This window comes from Astatotilapia calliptera, chromosome 15 (genome assembly GCF_964374335.1).
Source record: "Astatotilapia calliptera chromosome 15, fAstCal68.1, whole genome shotgun sequence".
NCBI classification, from domain to species: domain Eukaryota; kingdom Metazoa; phylum Chordata; class Actinopteri; order Cichliformes; family Cichlidae; genus Astatotilapia; species Astatotilapia calliptera.
Genome location: NC_137436.1, coordinates 36,701,844 through 36,721,118, shown reverse-complemented (window position 1 = coordinate 36,721,118; position 19,275 = coordinate 36,701,844). Strand labels below are relative to the sequence as shown.

General features: G+C 40.6%; 1 protein-coding gene across 4 annotated transcripts in view; it reads left to right on the top strand.

Moving 5' to 3' along the window:
• Nucleotides 1-19,275, top strand: part of camsap2a (calmodulin regulated spectrin-associated protein family, member 2a) — a 43,165-nt gene that overhangs the window by 9,068 nt on the left and 14,822 nt on the right. For 2 of the 4 annotated variants that reach the window (XM_026194645.2, XM_026194643.2), the window contains exons 3-7: nt 8,021-8,182; nt 10,540-10,623; nt 16,646-16,678; nt 17,538-17,679; nt 18,477-18,616. In XM_026194645.2, coding sequence (XP_026050430.1) covers nt 8,021-8,182; nt 10,540-10,623; nt 16,646-16,678; nt 17,538-17,679; nt 18,477-18,616 — 561 coding nt within the window. The remainder of the gene's footprint in view (nt 1-8,020; nt 8,183-10,539; nt 10,624-16,645; nt 16,679-17,537; nt 17,680-18,476; nt 18,617-19,275) is intronic. The other 2 variants (XM_026194647.2, XM_026194646.2) reach the window with 1 other exon arrangement.

The window sequence follows — 19,275 nt, the reverse complement described above, 5'->3', positions numbered from 1 at the left end:
TAAAATCAGTCAGTGCTCTGCAGAAAATCTGCAGCAGTGTTTCCTGTTTTTGCTGATCCATTTAGCCTGTGAAATAGAGACGATCCACACATGAAAATATGTCAACACAGAGGGAGTTTTCAAAGATGATGGGAGGACTCGGAGTGCATGCATTTCAACAGAGTAGGTCAACACTGGATGGAAGCCATGGTACTGTCCCTCAGTCAAGTTCCAAGGGTAGCTTTGAGGTTTCTAAATAATTGCTAGCTTCGGGTTTGGAGCATATGGAAGGCATGCTGGTTAAGTGCTGAATTCCCACAACTGATGCCAGCGTTCTCAGTTGGTGTTTTGTGCATTTTGTAAAGAAAAGGTAATTAAAGGCACAGAAAACTGGAAGGTTTTAAATTTTAGGTTTATAGCAATGATCTTCATAAAAACATTTAATCTCTTAAACCTGCAATTCTGTGTCACACCAGAAGCTTTTTCAGGGAAAATGCAACATTAACTTGTGACAGATCAGGCAGAATTACTGGGAAAAGGCTTAAAGTTAATTAAACTGTCATGCATTTGTGTTGGTCAGGCCACCATTTTGGTCTTGACTGACATTGGTGTGAAAAAAGTAAAGATATAAATATTCTATGCAGGTGTCTGTGAAGGTTCTCAGTCATTCAGGTCATTGGAGCTTGCAAAGAAAAGCAGCTGGACTTCTTTAAGTTGCTTGAAGACATTTCTTCAAGCAACTTAAAGACTTTCGAGGATGCCAATGTTCACATTTTGGACAGAGAGGACAGATGGTTTGAAAGAGGAGTGAAAGAAGCCATCTATGTCCACTGTGAGCGACCATCTTTGAACAGAGGCGGTGGTTTACAACACCAACTGTCTGCCATCTATAATCCAGTTTTGAGTTCCCCCCCCAGACGCCTTAACGCCCACTCACATCCTGGGCCATCTGACCTCAGGAAATCACATGATAAGGTGGGGCCAGGTTTCACAATGAGCTCACCCAAAACCCTGGCTGATTGGGACCCACACCCAGTTTCACACCTTGGCTCAGGCGATTAGGGGATCATCAGGGGGTCCTTTTGTCCCTCTGTGGGGGGTTACTCCCACTAGGTTTAAATCTGGGACTCCCCGCCATTTGACCTTAGAACTGAAGAAGCTTCTCGGATGAGAGGTGAAACGTCTTCAAGCAACTTAAAGAAGTCCAGACGCTTTTCTTTGCAAGCTCCTTTGACTATTCCATGCAGGATTAATTGTAATAACTTTGTTGATGAACTTCACATTTTCTTGGTTTCCTTTAGTGCCAATTCATTAATTTTCATTTGAAGTCTCACTGTGTGGTTGTTAGATTGTTCTTGTCGAGTTAGTTCCTGTAGTGCTCTTTGTATAAAAAATAATCTTCCTATGATTGTCTAAAGCTGTTATGTGGCGGCTGTGTGCAGGCAGGAAAAGGACCCAAGGTGCAGACTCCAGAGACAAACGTAAACTGAAACAGCTTTAATGCTGAACTCAAACAGAACAAAAGTAGGAATCCAAATAACTTACACGGGCAGACAAAACACACAGCTAGATCAGGGTAGATCGCAACAATAAAAAACTGAAACATAGGGCTTAAATACATAGAGGGAGCAATCAGGGAATGGACAACAGGAGGGAAACACAGCTGGGGCAAATCAGAACTGACAAGACAAGGAAGCGTAAACTGAACACACTGAGATAAGACAGAGACCTTCAAAGTAAAACAGGAAACACATAACACAGACTGAACAAAAGACACAGACTCACATGCAGGCACTACAACAGAGGGAACAGAGACGTGGGACCAGGGCAGACACAGACACTGACTGGACACGGGGATATAGCGGACAGGGAAGACAGCAATTAAGGATTACACAGAGACAAACCATAAGACATGACTCTAACAAAAACCCAAAGACTAGAAATTATAAATAATATAATAAACTCAAAAACCCTGGGTCAACAACCCAGGCATCCTAACAAAAGCACCTGGTAACTGGGACTATAGCAAATCCTACTCATTTCAGCTCCTTCACAGTGGAATAAACTCTAAAAAAAGATAAAATCTTAAACCTTGTTGGGGTTTTTTTCTCCTATTTTCACTCCATGTAATAGAAAGTAAAGCTCTCTCGGTCCAGCTTTTTGCCTTTCCTTTGGTACTTGTGTTGACCTTCAAAAAGAGAGGTACAGCTGAGTGGTTTTCCATGTCCAGCTGAGTTGGCGTGAATTTACCTGAAGCTAGACAGTTTCAGTTTTTAGACATCTGCCCCAGCATCGAGACTCAGTGCCAGGTCAGGAGAGCTTTAATTCTAAAAGCAGACTGCTTTTCAATATTACATCACCCCTGAGTATGTGTGCTACCATGGCCATGTGGTCGCACAGGAGACCATTGTGCAGAAGTTTGGGAGGATCAGCGAAGCCTCGAACAACCAGAAAAACAGACACAAGCGGATCATTATCCATGATGACTCAGTGCAGTCCTACAAGCTTTTATTGTAAGCGAGTATTGTTTAGTCATTAACTCTGTCCAGATCATTTTCCGTCGAAATAAACTCAGTCTATAGAAGCATCTTTCTCTGAATACCTGTGTCAGGGATCAGCAAGCAGCTCAGAGCTCTGACATTGAGATTTCGGTTTATTTACAACAGATTGTGAGGTTGAAAAAAATCGTCACACGCGCTGTCTTTTGTAGGTCACTGCGGTTCATATTTGCAATTCTTTTGTGCTGTGTTAAATCAGGCTTCTGTGGTGGATTTCCATCTTTGCTATTTTCCCCCCCTTCTTCTTTTTTTTTTCAACCATGAAGCCATATTAAGGATGAGCCGTGTTTGCCTTCTTTGTGTTTGCCCGGGTGGAAATACAGAAAGCCAGCAATACAGCAGCACAATAAAAACAGGATATTGACCGTGAAGCAGCATCTTCTCACCTCCTGAGAAATCTAAACAAGATTTATAGACACAATCAGCTTAGATGAGAAAGCAAAATAGTGTGTGTGTATGTGTGCTTGTGTCTGTAACCTGTTTATTCATTAAATCAGAATGACTTAGCATTTAACTATTTGTACAGTTTTTGTAATCGCCATGAGATAAAAGTGATATCTTGGGGATGAATCGAATTAAGGGACAGAGAAGCAGCCTTATGATTAAAAAGTCTCCATCAAAGGGCATGAATAAGTGACATTTCCCCCTCTTTCAGCCATTTAGATACCCTCCAGCAGGGCATTTGATCTCTGAATACCCCAGTGGAGCTACTTCTAGCCAGAGCTGCTGCAAGGTTTAATATGTGCAGATGCATGAATATGAGGTAGAGCATCGTTGAGGGGAAGCATATGTGCTCCACAAACCAAAAGGTTAGGAAACATGACATCACGGGATGAAACAGAGGAAACAAGCCTTACTTTAAACAACAGGGAGGTCTGCAGTCAATGAGGAAAGCTGACCCTTTCCTCTGGCAGCAACCTATCTGCCTCTTCTCCTCTTTCTTTACTCTTTCCTTTGCATCCATCCAGTCACCAAAGGCTTTCTCTCGTCTCCTAAATTTCATTTGACATTCACACATGGTCAGCTGATCCTTCACAGTCCATTTGTTTGACCGTTACACGGAGCAGCGACTCTCCCGAAGAAGTGGAACACCCCAAGCATGCATTTAGCTCGATGAAAGCTTGGACCTTTAAAGAGGCATTTTCAACTTTATTCAAATATAACAAGACAGTTACATTTGTTTTTTTTGTTTTTTTTTTGGAAGATGGAAACACAGAAGCTAATAATCTAATCCTTTCAAAGTGGGGAAGTTTAGTGTAGCACAAATACTGTGAAATGTTGCTCTGACAGTGTGCTTTTGTTTCTCTTCCTAACTCTTGACAGTTTCCCACTTGATTTCATGCAATTCACAGTACTAAAGCTTTTTATTTTAAGCTTTTTATTAATAATACTTCAAACACGTTGTTTAAGGATTTAGGTGAAAATAACTGAATGCTTACTGACTCATCTGAGCTCACGTAAGCCGTTCTCCTACTTCAGCATCGTCCTTTACAGTCTCAGTATTGGGTCAACCATCTCCACGGCAACACAACACAAAAGTCGCCATCTTCAGTTCTCATGTCACGAATGTTTACACAAATAATCAAAACTGCATTTTTTCACATTTAAGCGCAGACAGAAGGTGTCATTTTCTAAAGTATGCTTGATTCCAGTTCCACTAACAGCCGAATGAACGCGCAGTCCTACGCTAACCTCTTTCACCCACACAGTAGTATGTTTTCATTCAGTCCAATTAGAGGCTTCAGGTCTGCGGTCGAGTAAACAACACTTACTCTCACTGTTGTCATTTTATCTCGTCAGACCGCAGCCAATCCAAATCGATATTCTCACATTACTCGGCAGAGGGGGAGGAGATGTGAGAGAGAAAAGGAGCCCTCAGAGGATTTACGCTGCTCCCTTGGCCTTTAAAATTGATGTTGCCTGGAGTTGTTCATTTTGTTGTGGAAATAAAGGGCAGATTATGGATATGTGTGCGCACACTTTCTGTTGTTTGTATGTCTTTGGGACACTGTTTGGACAGGCTAAATGAAGGCCAACTGGAAGCATCTCGGCAGTGTATTATTAAATGGGTTTGCTTTGCCGCCTGGTTGCCAGATAGTGGAAATTAGGCATTGGAATAATGAGACGGCAGATAGAAAATTCATTTCAGAGATACAAATAATACATTTGTGTCATATTTATCGTCACTTACATTTGGACTGTGTGGGGGTTCTGGCTGTCTTAGCAGGTCATTTCTAGTACAAGTTACCAACCTTTGTTGACCGAGTCAGCCTTTTTACTCCACGTAAATAAGTAAATGTGGACTCTTACTACTCTGCCCTCTTTCACCTTATAAATGGCTCACGAATATCTTTCTCCAGAAATACCTTTCGTAACGTTGGCTCTTTTTGTCTAACTTTGGTCGACTGCATAATTGTGAATCTTCACAAGGACATTCAAAGTTTCAGCCTGATTAACTTGGTTAGCTCATGGAAAGCAGTTTGATTCCTTTTGTGTGTGGAGGACACACGTGGTATCACTCACTAACTGAGTGATTTAAAGGCAGGAACTGAAGAAAAAATGTCATTTGCAAAGTAGAAAATCATAGAAGATCATAGATCATATCATTTCTGTGCATGCAAAGATACAATAAAATATGCTCAGTTTGCAAACGTGAGAGAATAGGATTCCCTTGCTTTGTCCTTGAGAAGTAATGTCATCATACAAATTAGGGCTGGGCCATATCATACCTTTCACGGTAATACCGGTATAATGCTGGGCAACGATAAGAAAAGGAAATATCACGATAGAATATGGGTAAAACGCGCATGCGCAGTGCCTTTGTTTTCATACGCACATGGCGGCGACGGAGAATGAGAAGGGCGAAAGCGGATCGTTGAATGAAACAGATGAACCAGAATTGGTTTGTAAAAATGCTGCAACTTCAATGGTGTGGAACTGGTTTAGCTTTCGTCCGTCAGATACACAACAAAGCACTATTTTTGGTAGAGCATGCTAGCGGGCCGTCGTTATTACCGTGTTTTTTGAAAAACGTTTACTGACCTCGAAACAATTTTATGTGGTACACGGCGCTCGAAAATCTGTCAAATGTTTTAGTACGACTTTGCTAAGCTACGAACCCGCACCGCTTGATGGATTGTCGGAGCATTACGGCTATCGTAGGCAGGAGCCTCGCGGAGTGATACGTACTGTGCGTCAACATAATATTACCGTATTGTGTATGTATAACCTCTTTTTAAGTTATGCTGAGGATATGTCGGCCAATTTCCACTGGAAATGCCTTTTGGTTAAACTGTCAGCGAGGAATTTGCATTTGCACTGTTAAATTTTTACATAACTTTAATGCACATAAAAAACAGCACTAACAAAGTTGTGGAGTTGTAAAGTGTTTTGTCAGTTATATCGTTATCGCAAATTTTCAAATGTCGTGATAAATATTTTTGGTCATATCGCCCTGCTCTACTACAAATTATGCATTTTTTCTGGCTTTGACTTGATATGGTTAATGAGCATGACTAATGGTGCGTTGTTCAAAAAGAAACTAGAAAAGTGGACATAAAAATATAGAAGAACCAATCAAATTAATATTTTTTAGTCATGATGAAAGAAAACAGACTGGTCATTGATGCAGATGTTTGCTAACATCATAAAAACAAAACATTGTAGTAAGCAAAGGCTTTAGCTATTGTAGTTCTCAAGTATAGTCTCAAATTATTGTAAATACTTTCTGTTGTGCAGTCTGGCTATGCAGAGAGCTCAGGCTTGAAAGGATGTGCAGCAGGTGAGGGAGGTTAAGAGATGGAAGTCTGCTAATGAATATAGAGCGTGTGTTTAGAAGATGGAGGAAGTATTTTGAGGAGCTTGTGAATGAAGAAAATGAGAGAGAGGAGGATGGATTGGGGAAAGTTGGTGACTCGGGAAGTCCAGAGGATTAGTAAGGAGGAAGTGAGAGCAGCTGTGAAGAGGATGAAGAGTGGAAACACAGTTGGTCCAGATGACATACCCGTGGAGGTATGCAGATGTGCGGGCAGCAGATTTTTTTGCTTAACAAAATCTTGGGAAGTGAGAGGATGGCTGAGGGATAAAGAAGAAGTGTACTGGTACATGTTTTCAAGAACTAGTTGATGTTTGGTAACAACAGAGGGATAAAGTCAATGAGCCATAACATGAAGCTGTGGGAAAAATTTGTTGAAGCTAGATTAAGAAGTGAACTACCGATCAGTGAGCAGCGGTAGATGTGAGGGTTGCTTTGAGAGTGTTGATGGAAAAGGATAGTGAGCAGATCTGAAGGAGTGGCACTGCGTCTTTGTGGATCTAGAGAAAGCATATGATAGGAATTAGGAAGATAGGAATTATGATACTGTATGAGGACAGTAAGGCAGTGGTGAGGTGTGCAGTAGCAGTGACAAATGGATTCAAGTTGGGAGTGGGATTACATCAGGTTACATAGCCCCTATTTGTTTGTGATGAGAAGGAGCCAGTGTAACAAGGAAGCTGTAAGGAGCAGGGGTAGTGAAGGTAGAGGAGTTTAAATACCTGGGGTCAACCGCTGAGAGCAAAGGATGGTGCCCTGAGAGGAAAAGAAAAGAGTGCAGACAGGCTGAAGTGGATGGAGACAAGTGTCAGGGGTGATTTGTGACAGAAGGATAGCAACAAGAGTGAAAGGGAAAGTTTACAAGAAGGTAGTGAGCCCTGCTATGATGCTTGGAGACAGTACCACTAAGAAAAAGAGGGGAGGCTGAGCTGGAGGTGGCTGAGCGGAAATGCTAAGAGTCAGCAGATGAGATGATGTCAAGATGATGTATAAGAGAACTACTTGAAACCCACTCTTAACATTAACATTGCACGTTACATTATTGTGTATATTTGCATGTTTCCAAATAGAACAGGCTGCTACTTAACACCTTGTTATAGTCATTGTTTCTTTTATAATTCATATTTGTTTTTGTTATAAAACGGAGCCGAATAAGCGAAAAAGTAGATATGCCAAAATGCAGCCAAGCGATAGAGTACAGAGTATGGTGGGTTTTTTCTTCACAAGATAACAGTCTGATAACACAAGCTGTCACCAAACATGGCTTTATCTAATTAAAAGCACACACCCTGCTTTCAGCAATAACCATGAGCCAATCAACAGAGAACGGATGCCAGTAGTGTTGTCAGGAAGAAGTTTTCTTCAGGCCCATCACAGCCCAGCAGCCACTGTGAACAAACTGGGTCTTGGACACATTTGTTTCCAGGGCAACAGCCACATGGGAAAATTTAACCTCAGAAAAAGTTTCAGTTGTACAGTACTGAAGAAACTAATGACGGCTTTTTCATTCCCTTTGCTCGCTACTTAAAGCATATGATCAAATAATACAAGGACTGTTTTGTTATTTTATGGCAAAGAAACAAGATGGACTGCTTTTCTTTTACTACAGTGAGCTAGCTGGGAGATTTTAATTTTCAGCCTTTAATCGTGTTACTGTTTTCCCTTTCAGAGCGCCCATCTGGCAATGATTGACACTCTGATGATGGCATACACAGTGGAGGCTGTGAGCGTGGAGAAGGTGATGGCCTGCATTTGCCAATATCCATCCTGCTACCCTGAGGTGGAAACACCTTATGACACTGAGGATGCAGTGACCACCTGGATCAACAAGGTCAGTTATGGTACACAATGTTTTCTTAAGACATGTTATAGAGAGATAGAAATGACTGTGTTTGTGCCTGGTATTTTGTACCTGGCAAAAAAAGTGTTTGGGCCACAAGACTAGTGTCTTAAGATTACAGGTGTTGTTGTATTGCTTTCTGTAAGCCATCCCATGAGTCGACGTATGATTAAACATTTTGTTTTGTCACAAGAAATCCAAACCTGCAGAAGCATAGGTCATTCTGACATCAAAACAACGTTTCTCATCAGTCATCTCTCAGCTGTGCAGCACAGGTCAATTTGTCCTCCTCACAGGCGAACCTCTATAAAAATCTTTTTTCTAAAGAGCAAATAATATTTTGTAACATCAAGGACTGATCAAAAGTAATGCCCTTTGAGATTTTGCCATTTCATAAGTGTCCCCTTTCATTGTGTTCAATGTCTTTTTAAGGAGCTCTTTCAAAAGTCTCACACAGGGGCGTTTCACCAACGTCGGTTTCATGAAGCTTGACCTCTGAAATTCACATTGCACAGTGAAGTCCAGCGAAAACACTGACCTAAATACCATGAAATCTGATCTAGATACACCATGTTGCCTTCATGCCCTGAGGTTCTGCCATATGATGCATACAGGTAGATTCACTACAAATGAGAAAAAAATACCTGCACACTGTTGTGACTCAGTCTGCAGGTGAACCCTAAGACTTCACCTACCCACCGCTCCTCGCTGGGCGCTGCTACCCCCCGCTGGGGGTACTTGTTGGTTCTGGGGCGCGTGGCTGGATGTTCTGGTGTGGCCCCTGGAGCCCTGGGACCCTGATCTTAGCTCACAGCCTCTAGGGCAGCCTCTAGCGGGGTGAGCTGCCCATCGTCTCTGGTCCTTTGAGACTCCCACCCCTTGGCCGTGGGTATTCTATTTATGGCCTCCCACTTCTCCTGCTAGGATGGGCAGGCAGATATTGCTGAGATGTGTGGCCTCGAGTCTTCAGTACTCTTGGAGGCTGCGGCTGGCCCAGTTCTCCTGGGAGGGGTTGTTGTAGCTTATGACAAAGACAAACACACCCCACAAGAAGATTTCTGATTTATGTACTTTTGAATTTTCTAATTTTTGTGTTCCAGGTGTTGTATGTTTGTTCTTCCTTACAGGTGAGGCAGTTAGCGATACATTATGCATGTCTATTTGTACTCTATCCCCCCCCCCTTTTTTTTTTCTTCTGCCTTAGACATTGTCATACTGTGTACTACATATAATGTATTAACTCAAAAAAGACAAATAGAAATGAAGAAATAAACAGAATTTGTAGAGCTGATGTTGGAAAAGCAAAATGTGTTTGTTATTTGTTATTATCCTGTTATTGTTTATTATCCTGATACCTATAGAAAATTCACTAAATTTAGCTCTATTGTGTCACAATAAACACATTTTTTTACAGTCACATCTGCAGGAGATAAGTCAGTGTTCAGTCTGTGTGTTGGTTCAGGCACAAAACATTCTTATATCCGCAAACTCACATTTAATATATAGGCTTAAACCATGTTACATCAGGCTATATATGACCTATGAAACATGCCCTACAAAAGTGTTACTTATACTATCACAGCAAATCAGACTTTCTAAGCGTGTAAGTGGTTGTGGTCATCATCTGCAGACACATATGGCTGCTCCTCCATACAGTACTACAGAATCTACAACAGTCTGTTTGCATTCCTCTAATAGAGACAAGGAGCTGCTGTCAGCTTTCAGCTATACACGCACATGCACACACTCACAACAGCAAACAGGAGGTGTGGTCTTGGTGTCCCACTGATCTGACATATGGCTCTCTGTTGGGTTCCACTTGTGTTTTACTGATTTCTCATTTTTAACTCATGCTAGATGCTAGATTTAAATAAAATCAATTCAGCTCCACTTAAATGCATTGTTAATAAAGTAAATTTAATGTAAAATGTGTATAATCCACAGACTGGTGTTGTGGTTTACTGTAGAAATCAATGACTGTAGAAATGACTGTTTTCTACAGTCATTGGTAGAAATCAGAACAAAGTCACAAAAATGGACCAGGACTGCTTTTTCCTTTGAATCAGCTCTTAATAAGAAATAAAAAGATGACCATGGTGTCACTGTTTTTGAATATTTTATATATGTTACTTTAATTACTGGCAGGACAATAATGTGGAAACTAAAATTTCAGTATTAAGGTTACCAATTTGAAAATAAACTATGAGACTAACTTAAAATAACAAAACTAATTTGGCTATTACACTTTCTAAGAGAGCAATTTGAGTCATACACTACTCCTTATCATTTGCTTCTTGATGCTTTTGTGGCTCGGGTCATTTTAAACTTGTTTGTGCTCTCTCTTTCAGGTAAATGAATACCTGAAAGAGATTGTGGTGCAGGAGCAAAGGAAGAAGGAAACGCAGGGCACCGAGCCTGCTGGGAGTCCTCGGGTAGGTGATTTTTTTCCCCTTCAATTTCTCATCTTTAGTCCTTCACAAACTAGGCATAAAAACACAAATGTTTGTTGGACAGTAAACAGAAGCAAAGTAAAACTCTTGGCTCTGCTTAATAGAATTATTGCCGCATTCGCCTTTTGACTGACAGATATTTGTCCCAGACCTCTATGTCACTTTATGTCTGTGAACAGCTTCCTGGACAGAAGTTAAGCTGTTAAAATCCTGATGCCATCAAAGAAAATCTGACTCACAGATGTCTGAGCTTTAGATTACGCTCAATCTGTCTTAATTAAATCACACAGAGAGAGGAAGAGATAAGACCAGGTTACTTCTTCAACACCATAATGAGTTTATCTGCTCTGACAACTCTGCATGCTTCAATCACTTCATCTTTGTCTTAACCAGAACATCAGCCCTCTGCAGTCTAATGAGGTAATCAGGGGTGACCCAAGTTCATGGTCCAGCCCACAGTCCAAACCAGTTATATAACCGACTCTACTATCAGCAGTAATTTAGAATGCAATGAGACAGGCTGGTGTGGCCTGTGTGTGTGTCTGTTTATTGTATTTAAGTAATCCATGCTGGATTCTGTAGTTTGACACTGCATTTGCAGTAAATAATTTAGTGATTCACTGAGTAATGCCTCTCATGGGTGGAAATGAATTAACTGAAATCTCATAAAGTCCTTCTTTAAATTCAAATACCTCATAAATCTCTTAAGCAGGTCTATACCAGTCCATATGTTCACAGATACAGTATACCTACAACAGGACTACTTAGTACTGGGAGTAAATAACATATGTGATGTACCATTTAACAAATAATGTGAGACAGAATAGGCTTTATTGACTGCATTTTGCCACTGATATGCATCACCTTGTGTGCTGTTTAGTCATCAATACTATTAAATATATATATGGAAATGTAAATTATTTCATTAATTCAATTAAATTTTATGTGTATAGCTCCAAATCACAAGAACAGTCACTTCAAGTAATGAGTAGTAGAGAGAAAACCCCAATAATCAGACAACCGCCTATGAGCAAGCACTTTGGCGACAGTGGGAAGGAAAAACTCCCTTTTAACAGGAAGAACCCTCCAACAGAATCAGGCTCAGGGAGGGGTGGTGAGGGGAGGGTGACAGGACAAGAGAGCCAGAGATAAACAAATATCTGAAGTTTTATTTATACTGGTGTCATATAGTTGATGGCATGTTACGTTATGATATAATATGTCAATAGGTAATATTAATTTTGTCACCTTTATCTTTGTATTTTAAATGATACACAAATTATGTGGGTCTTCATAAGGACTGTCTGTCCATTATATATAATAGTGTTAATATGGATGTAAGAGTTTGTGGTAATGATGTTGCTTATCTATTGTTTTATCAAGCATTACTAGCATTTTGGGCTAATTCAGTTAACCGCCACAGTGTTATCAGATTTAAAGCAACCGGGGGTTTTCCTATGAAGCATCTGTACGAATCAAGTATGCACAAAAAGAAATGGCCTACATTCCAGTCTGCCCTAAATCTTATATTTGTCCCTTTTGCCTTGCTTTCTTTGTCACAGAGGTTATTTGAGAAGGAGGAATAAGTTGGGCTCCAGTAATAGCAGGGGGCGCAGCAAATGCTCCCGACTTCCGGAATCACATCTTTGTCATTTATGACTTTATTATTGTGGAAACTCATATAACAATAGCAATAAAATCCTGATATATTTTTCAGATGAAACATCTGTGCGTGTGGATTTACTGTTGTTATGACTTCATTGTGTGCTAACAGTCAAGCTACATTTAGTATTATGGTGCAGCAGCAAGGGGCAAAGTTAGTATGGCAGCCACTTTCTGTCAACCTGACAAAGCAGAATGATAACAGAGGAGGGGGGAGAGGAGGAGGAGATGCATGATGTCATCTGTGTATTCACCTTTATCCTTATCCTTCATGCTGTGCGCCTGTTTCTCGACTCCAGATCATTCATTATTTTTACTTTTTTTACTATGAAGTCACCCTGCTGTGAGTTTTTTAATGATGCGGAGGGTACCGCTGACCCCTGAAAGTTAACTCATCCTTAATAACCATAAAAAAATTAATAAACTTCAGCTGACATTTATCAGCAGTTTGTTCTTTTCTTTCTTTTTAGTTACTCCATTCCTCCCTCTCCAGACTCTCTCTATCATCCCACCCAATAACCTTTCTTGACCCTTGCTCCTCTGGCCTTCCAGGTTTTTCAAACTGCCTTTCTACCCGAGTTAAATCAGGCAAAAACTCCATGCACTAACACTGTCAGTGATGCTTTTTCCTAGAGATGTTTAGAGAGTGAGAAAGTTCACCTAAGGGTAAAAATTGTAACCCTGTCCAATGTGTTTTAGTGTGTGTGTGCATTTTCTGTCCCAGTCCCAGGGCTCGGGAAAACTTCCACAGTGTTTGATCCTGATCTGACCAGTCAGTATGCAGACACAGCACTGCATGCCTCAGCTAGCCCCCCACAAACACACAGGATGACACACACTTTAATTGGTGAAGTTGAAGGAAAAAGTGCCATCACATCATCATTTCATCATCGGATTTTTGTCATGCTTATTATATAAGAAAAGCCCTTTTTAAAGCGGAAGAGCTTTAACTTGCTCTGTCAATGTGAGTGTCATCACATGTTTGGCCCCCGAGCTGGAGAGCTGGCTTTTTGGTAACATCATTTGTCACCTCTGGGTGGCTTTGGCGGATTGTTGTGTGTTTGTGTTTGCTTATGGCTGCTTATGACATTGTCCAACCACCGCAGAAAGTCACAGTCATTGGATGCTGCCGTTTTACACCTTTGGATGAATTGAAGTCCACATTTATCAGTCATTATGTTTGCATTTAACTTCTTAAAAAGAGTTTTTCTATGGTTAAAGTTTCACTTATTATATGGATATGAGAAAGATAAATACTGGAAACTGCAGCAAGCGTACTGATGGACTTGTATCAGAGAGCATATTTCTCCCATAATCTCTCATAGTGCCCAAAGTCACTTGCTGTCAGAGTGCTGGCTTACTTGTTGTTCCTAGGGTATTTAAAATTAGAATGGGAGGAAGGCCCTCCCAGTTTGGATTCTGGAGTCAGACACCTTTGATTCTTTTAGGATTATGCTTACAACAAGCATATATTTAGGGCTGGATCAGGTGGCCCTGAATCATCTGTTAGTTATGCCACAATAGGCTGTGGTTCTTCTTCCCCTCCTGTTTTTCACTCTCTATAAAGTTATACACATCTCTGTGTTTAATTGTTAGTTATTGTTAATCTTTGGCTCTCTTCCATAGCATGTCTTATGTCCTGTCTTCCCCACATCAGGCCCAACCAGTAAGAGCAGATGGCTGCTCCTCTCTGAGCCTGGTTCTGCCCGAGGTTTCTTCCTGTTAAAGGGCAGTTTTTCATTCTCACTGTCACCAAGTGATTTGGTTGTTTGGGTTTTCTCTCTATTATTGTACGGTCTTCACCTTACAATATAAAATGTCTTGGTGTTGTTGTGATTCAGTTTTATAAATAAAACTAATTGAATTGAACTGAACTGCATTGTAGTAGATGTGAAATTTGAGCCAGCAGGAGACTTGATGGAATAGGTTTAAGCTCACTTTGTCATTCCAGCCATTTCTTTCTGCCTCTTAGTATTTCATGATGCAGATGAAGCCATGTATGAAGCTCTCTTCATCCTCTTTTTTCTTTTATCTATACAAACATGTGTCTTTGATTGTCAAAGACTCACAAAGTTAGAGCATTTTAGCACTATGTATTTCTCACTTGCAGCCTTCAGCCTAAAAAAGTGTTTGGGTTTTTTGTGTTTGTTTGTTTACTTCTTTATTATTTTTTATTTTTAAGTAAGAGTTACAAACACCCAGAAGAGCAAAAGGGAAAAAAAATACAATTACATGCAAAATTTATAGCTACTATTTTTTTGGGTGTCTATGTGTAGCACATTCATCTATTCTCTCCATCACTCCCCACCTCCAAATACTTCCCCCCCTTTAGTCTTTGCAGTATTACTGCAGTGTGAGTCACGCACACAGCCTCTGTCTCAGTCAGGCATAGAGAGACACAGACTGACGCTCACCAGGGCAACGGTGTTTTTATTTCAACCTACTGCATTATGTTCAGAGGTGATGGTGGGTGGAGAATAAGAGGAGGGAGCTGCAAAGGCACGTCCGGACAGAGAAGGAAGGACTAATCCTTTAAAGTTGCCAAAGCTGAGCTGCAGCTCAACCGGACATCATCCTCTGTATGAGAGGATGAACTTTGCTAGTAACACAGAGAGAGAGAGTAGGGGAATGACTGGGGTGAATTTGGGTGGGGTGTGTGTGTGTTTAAATACAGAAATAAAGGGTGCTTGCATGTGTGTGCTTTGCTGTAAGATGATAAAAGAGGGCATTACTGTACCTCTCCCCAGGGGTTTGATTGGTGGAGATTTTACTCTCTAACCAGCCTTAACCGCCTAAGATCCGAACTATTTAATGTTATGCATTTTTAATTTCTCTTTGATATTTGAGCTGATTGGGGCCCAATGAATGTAAAAACAAAGAATTACCAGATTTTTTTTTACCTTATTTTTGTTTTTATGAAAAATCAGAGCCATATGACGATATTCGTTTAAAATTTCGATAGAACAGTAGCAGTATAATGTCCTCGTAAGTGGATATCAGGCCCTTGTAGAGCAAAATTGAGTATTTTGGTCTAAATAACCCAAATTGTGATGTCCACATATGTGGACGCCAGGTCCTAGGAGGTTAAATCATCATTAGATACAGACAGCATCCATTTCCTGTGTCTTGTTCTCAAACTGGGACAGCAGGGTTTGGAGTAGTTTTGGTTACCTTGCTGCAAAATGTCATTGTGTTTGTTCTTCATAAACACAACCTTACACTCGGGTTAAAATGAGAAAATAAAAGTTCAAACATTTGTGATTTGTGAGTAAATTTTTCCAAAAGAGACAGAATGTTGATGAGAGCCTGAGAAGTGATCAAATCCTGATCTCTGTGTTTGCTGTGTTCCCCAACTGACAGCCAAATGTTGAAGTTGGCCTGCTGGCCTGCACTGACTCTGTGAGGTTATGGATTGGGTACAGCTTTTTGTTGCTGTTGTTGTTTTTGTTGATGTCACTCAGCCTGGAGAGGTGATGTGACTGCAGGGTTTATGATACTTTTATTGAGGTCGAGAATCGTTCCGGTTCAGTGAGCTTAGGGGGAAGTAGAATTATCGAAGGTTAGAAGCCAAATCAAATTATCATTCAGAGAGCTGTGGCACCAATAAAATCAGAAGAATCTTCGAAAGCTACTATTGATCCTTTCATCCTCTTTGCTGTCTTTAATATTTATTTTTCCTCTGGCTGACATTAATATTTACTTTTGAGGGTTTCAGAACAAAGCAGCTGTATCTTCTCACGAGTCACTGCGTGCCTTTGAAGTCGAGGGCTCGCAGACCTCTTGAGTGGCACTTACATTTTAGGTCTTTGATGCTTCTCCGTAGCGTGGGAATTAGCTGTTAACTGAGGCAATCCTCTCCTTTTTGGAATCAGCTTACAGTGACACTGGATAGCTGACAGTTTGGTTACAGTAATACATTTTTTTCCACTGAGGTAACGTGAGGTAAAAGTGAGCAATTAAAATTTCAGTTAAATGTTTCAGGATGCAATGTGATCTTTTTTTAGGGGAATTTGATGCTTAAGTCTAAAGTTCCATTTGAGGTTTAACACATCAACTGTCAGCTGGTGGAAAATAGTCGTGGTGTAGTGTTTCCATGTATCTTTAAAGAATGAGCCTCCAAGCTGATGTGAGGAAAGTACACGGTAACTCTGTAACCCAAAGCAACCGTAATATATGTGTAATCAGTAACAGCCTGCTGTATACAGTCTTTTTGTACACTTTGAAAAAAGTGCAGGTTTGTCATGTCTTTGCTTGTAATACTAATCCCATTACTAACTAATCTGACTAACAGGTATTTCTTTGTTGCTGTTTTTTGTCTTTTCCCTTTGCTGTGCATCTGCAGTCTCCAACCAAGTGGTACATGAAGCTTGTGCCTGTAAGTGAACTAATCAGTGCGCTGCTCTTTCATCTGTGTCCAGAGTGACTGTCTTTCATTGCTCTTTCTGTCCGATCGCCATCGTTTTGTCATGTGTGAATCACTCAGTCACTGTGATATAAACCAGATATTTTCTCTCTTCTCCTGTTTTGATTTACAAGTGCTGTATGCATGTGATTATTGCTTTTCTTAATTTAAAGCAGACAAAGTAGGCTGTAAATGACAGTTAATATCTGAGTGTCCATCATTAACCATGTTCTGTATATGAGCCTGAGTTTACAAAAGTCAATATAGCCATTATTTGTGTCTCTAACGTGCTTCCTTGTATTGCTAACTGGAAGCTTGAACTATAAAATCTTGGGAAATCACTGATTATTATTGGCTTTTAGAAATCTAGAAGCTCCCACAGTTACTATACATATCAAATTGATAAGGAAATGGCAATATTTCAATGTTTTTCCTTCCTCAATCCGTACGAAGATGAAGATGGTCCACATAAACAAGAGCTCATTGTAATACAAGGAGAAAATAATTAAGGTCACGTCATGACATCTGGAATAATAATCAGTGATACTTACTTCAGTCATGCAGCTCTCTTCATTCTCGTGCCAGTTCTTTTTCCCTTTCAGTTCCAACAAGGCTCCAGAGCCGTTCACTTACTTTAATACATGAGTGAATTCAATGAGGCCTTGCAGCGCTTGTTGCTGCTTTAAAGCTCCATTATACTTCCCTAATTTTGCTGCTGTCATTAGTGAAACGGTAAGAAACAGCAGGAGGAATTTGGCTTAATACCTGCTGTAGGTGTAGGCTTGGTAATTTTGCTCAAGGGCCTGGGTTTATAGTACTTTACATTCTGCAGGCTCGCTACAGGAAGGAGCAGGCCTCGACCCAGCCAGTTCCTTGGATCCCCCCAGTGGACAACCTGCTAAAAGACAGCACAGATGGCTCAGCCCTGGGTGCACTGCTGCACTTTTACTGTCCTCAGCTGCTGCCACTGGATGGTAAGAAACAAGCATGAGGAGCGTGGGTGGGTCAGTGGAATTTGCAGTTAAAGGAGGCTTGATAATAAAGTACAACATGACAGTAATGTATCTACCAGCAGTTAATTGCTTATTTGACCAAACAACTAAACCCAAAATGCATCTTATTGGTACATATTGAGGTGTCAAAATTCATAATTGAGAGTACAGGGGGAGGTCGTCAAATGTTGTCTTTATGAGGGAAAGAGCTAATGGTTTATTCAATAGATCAAACATCAAAATAGACTCAAGATAATCACATTGTGTTGCCAAAGAGCCGAGTTAATATCAGGACAAATATGCAAACGCACAGACAACAATGAGGGGAACAAAAATCAATCAGGGAACGCTGTTTACCATGTTTAAATGAACAGTGTTTCCTGATTGATCTTTTGTTCCTGTGATTGTTTCAGCTTGGATAAATGACTGTGGATGTATGTAGTGTGGGGGGGTGTTTGTGTGTGTTTGGTCAGCTATTACACACACTTCATCAGCAATGTGATGTAATTACCTTACGTCCAACCACCAGTTGATGCCTACTGTGGAGTGTTTTGATTGGTCAGGCAGACGTTCTCAAAACTTTACGCTTTAAATGCCTCAGCAGTTCCTAAAAAAGAGACACAGCATTGTTCTGAACGCGCTCCATCACAGATCTTAAATATTACTGTCAGCACAGTAAAAAGGAAAACACTGACGTCTGCATTATAACCAGACCGACTTCAATCATCAAATTCGTACTCCGTCACAGTGACACCTGATGGATCTCTCTGCCCTCCCAGATGTTTGCCTGAAGGAGAATATGAGTCTGGCTGATCGACTGTACAACCTGCAGCTAATACAAGACTTCTGCAAAGACAACCTGAACAGCTGCTGTCACTTCAGCCTGGAAGACATGCTCTACGCCTCCTCCACCGTCAAGGTACTACTGTCTAATGAAATACTTGCTTAAGTTAATATATAAGATTGTAAGAATACATTTTTAGGCACTGCATTTGCGTTTGTGGTGTGATCTGAGGCTTGCATTGTGATGCTGATTTTGGTTTGTTGGTTTACTGGTTGCTTGGCGGTCTCATGGTTCTCACTGTAAACAGATTCTTCACTCTCAGTCATTACAGTGTTGTAAAAATAGAATTTTAGCTGCTAAAACGTTAGAATGGTACCCAGTAAAAAATGTCTGTTAGCAGAAAATCCAAACCCTTTCCGCAGTGCCCCCTGCTCTATTTAAAACACTAGTTTGTGATGTCAGTCCCAGTCAGACTTGATGACTTTTTTTCAAAACACTTTAAAATTATTCATAAGTGTTGTACCGACACAGATTAGAACCCCATGTGGTGTTAGATTCAGGCTAAATGAAACAAGAGAAGTGTGCAGCAGTGTAGGCCAGTGTGGTGAGTCACGCTGTGGAAAAGAAACTTTCAGTCCAAACTATCCGTCTTCACCAGCCACAAGCTTGGAGAGCTCCACTCAGCCTTTTCCTCCAAACAGTCTATGCATGCGTTCATTTTTCTGCCCTGTAACTTGCTTTCCATTGTTTGTTTTCTTTTCATCTTCATTTCCTAATTTCCTTCTCTAGTTACT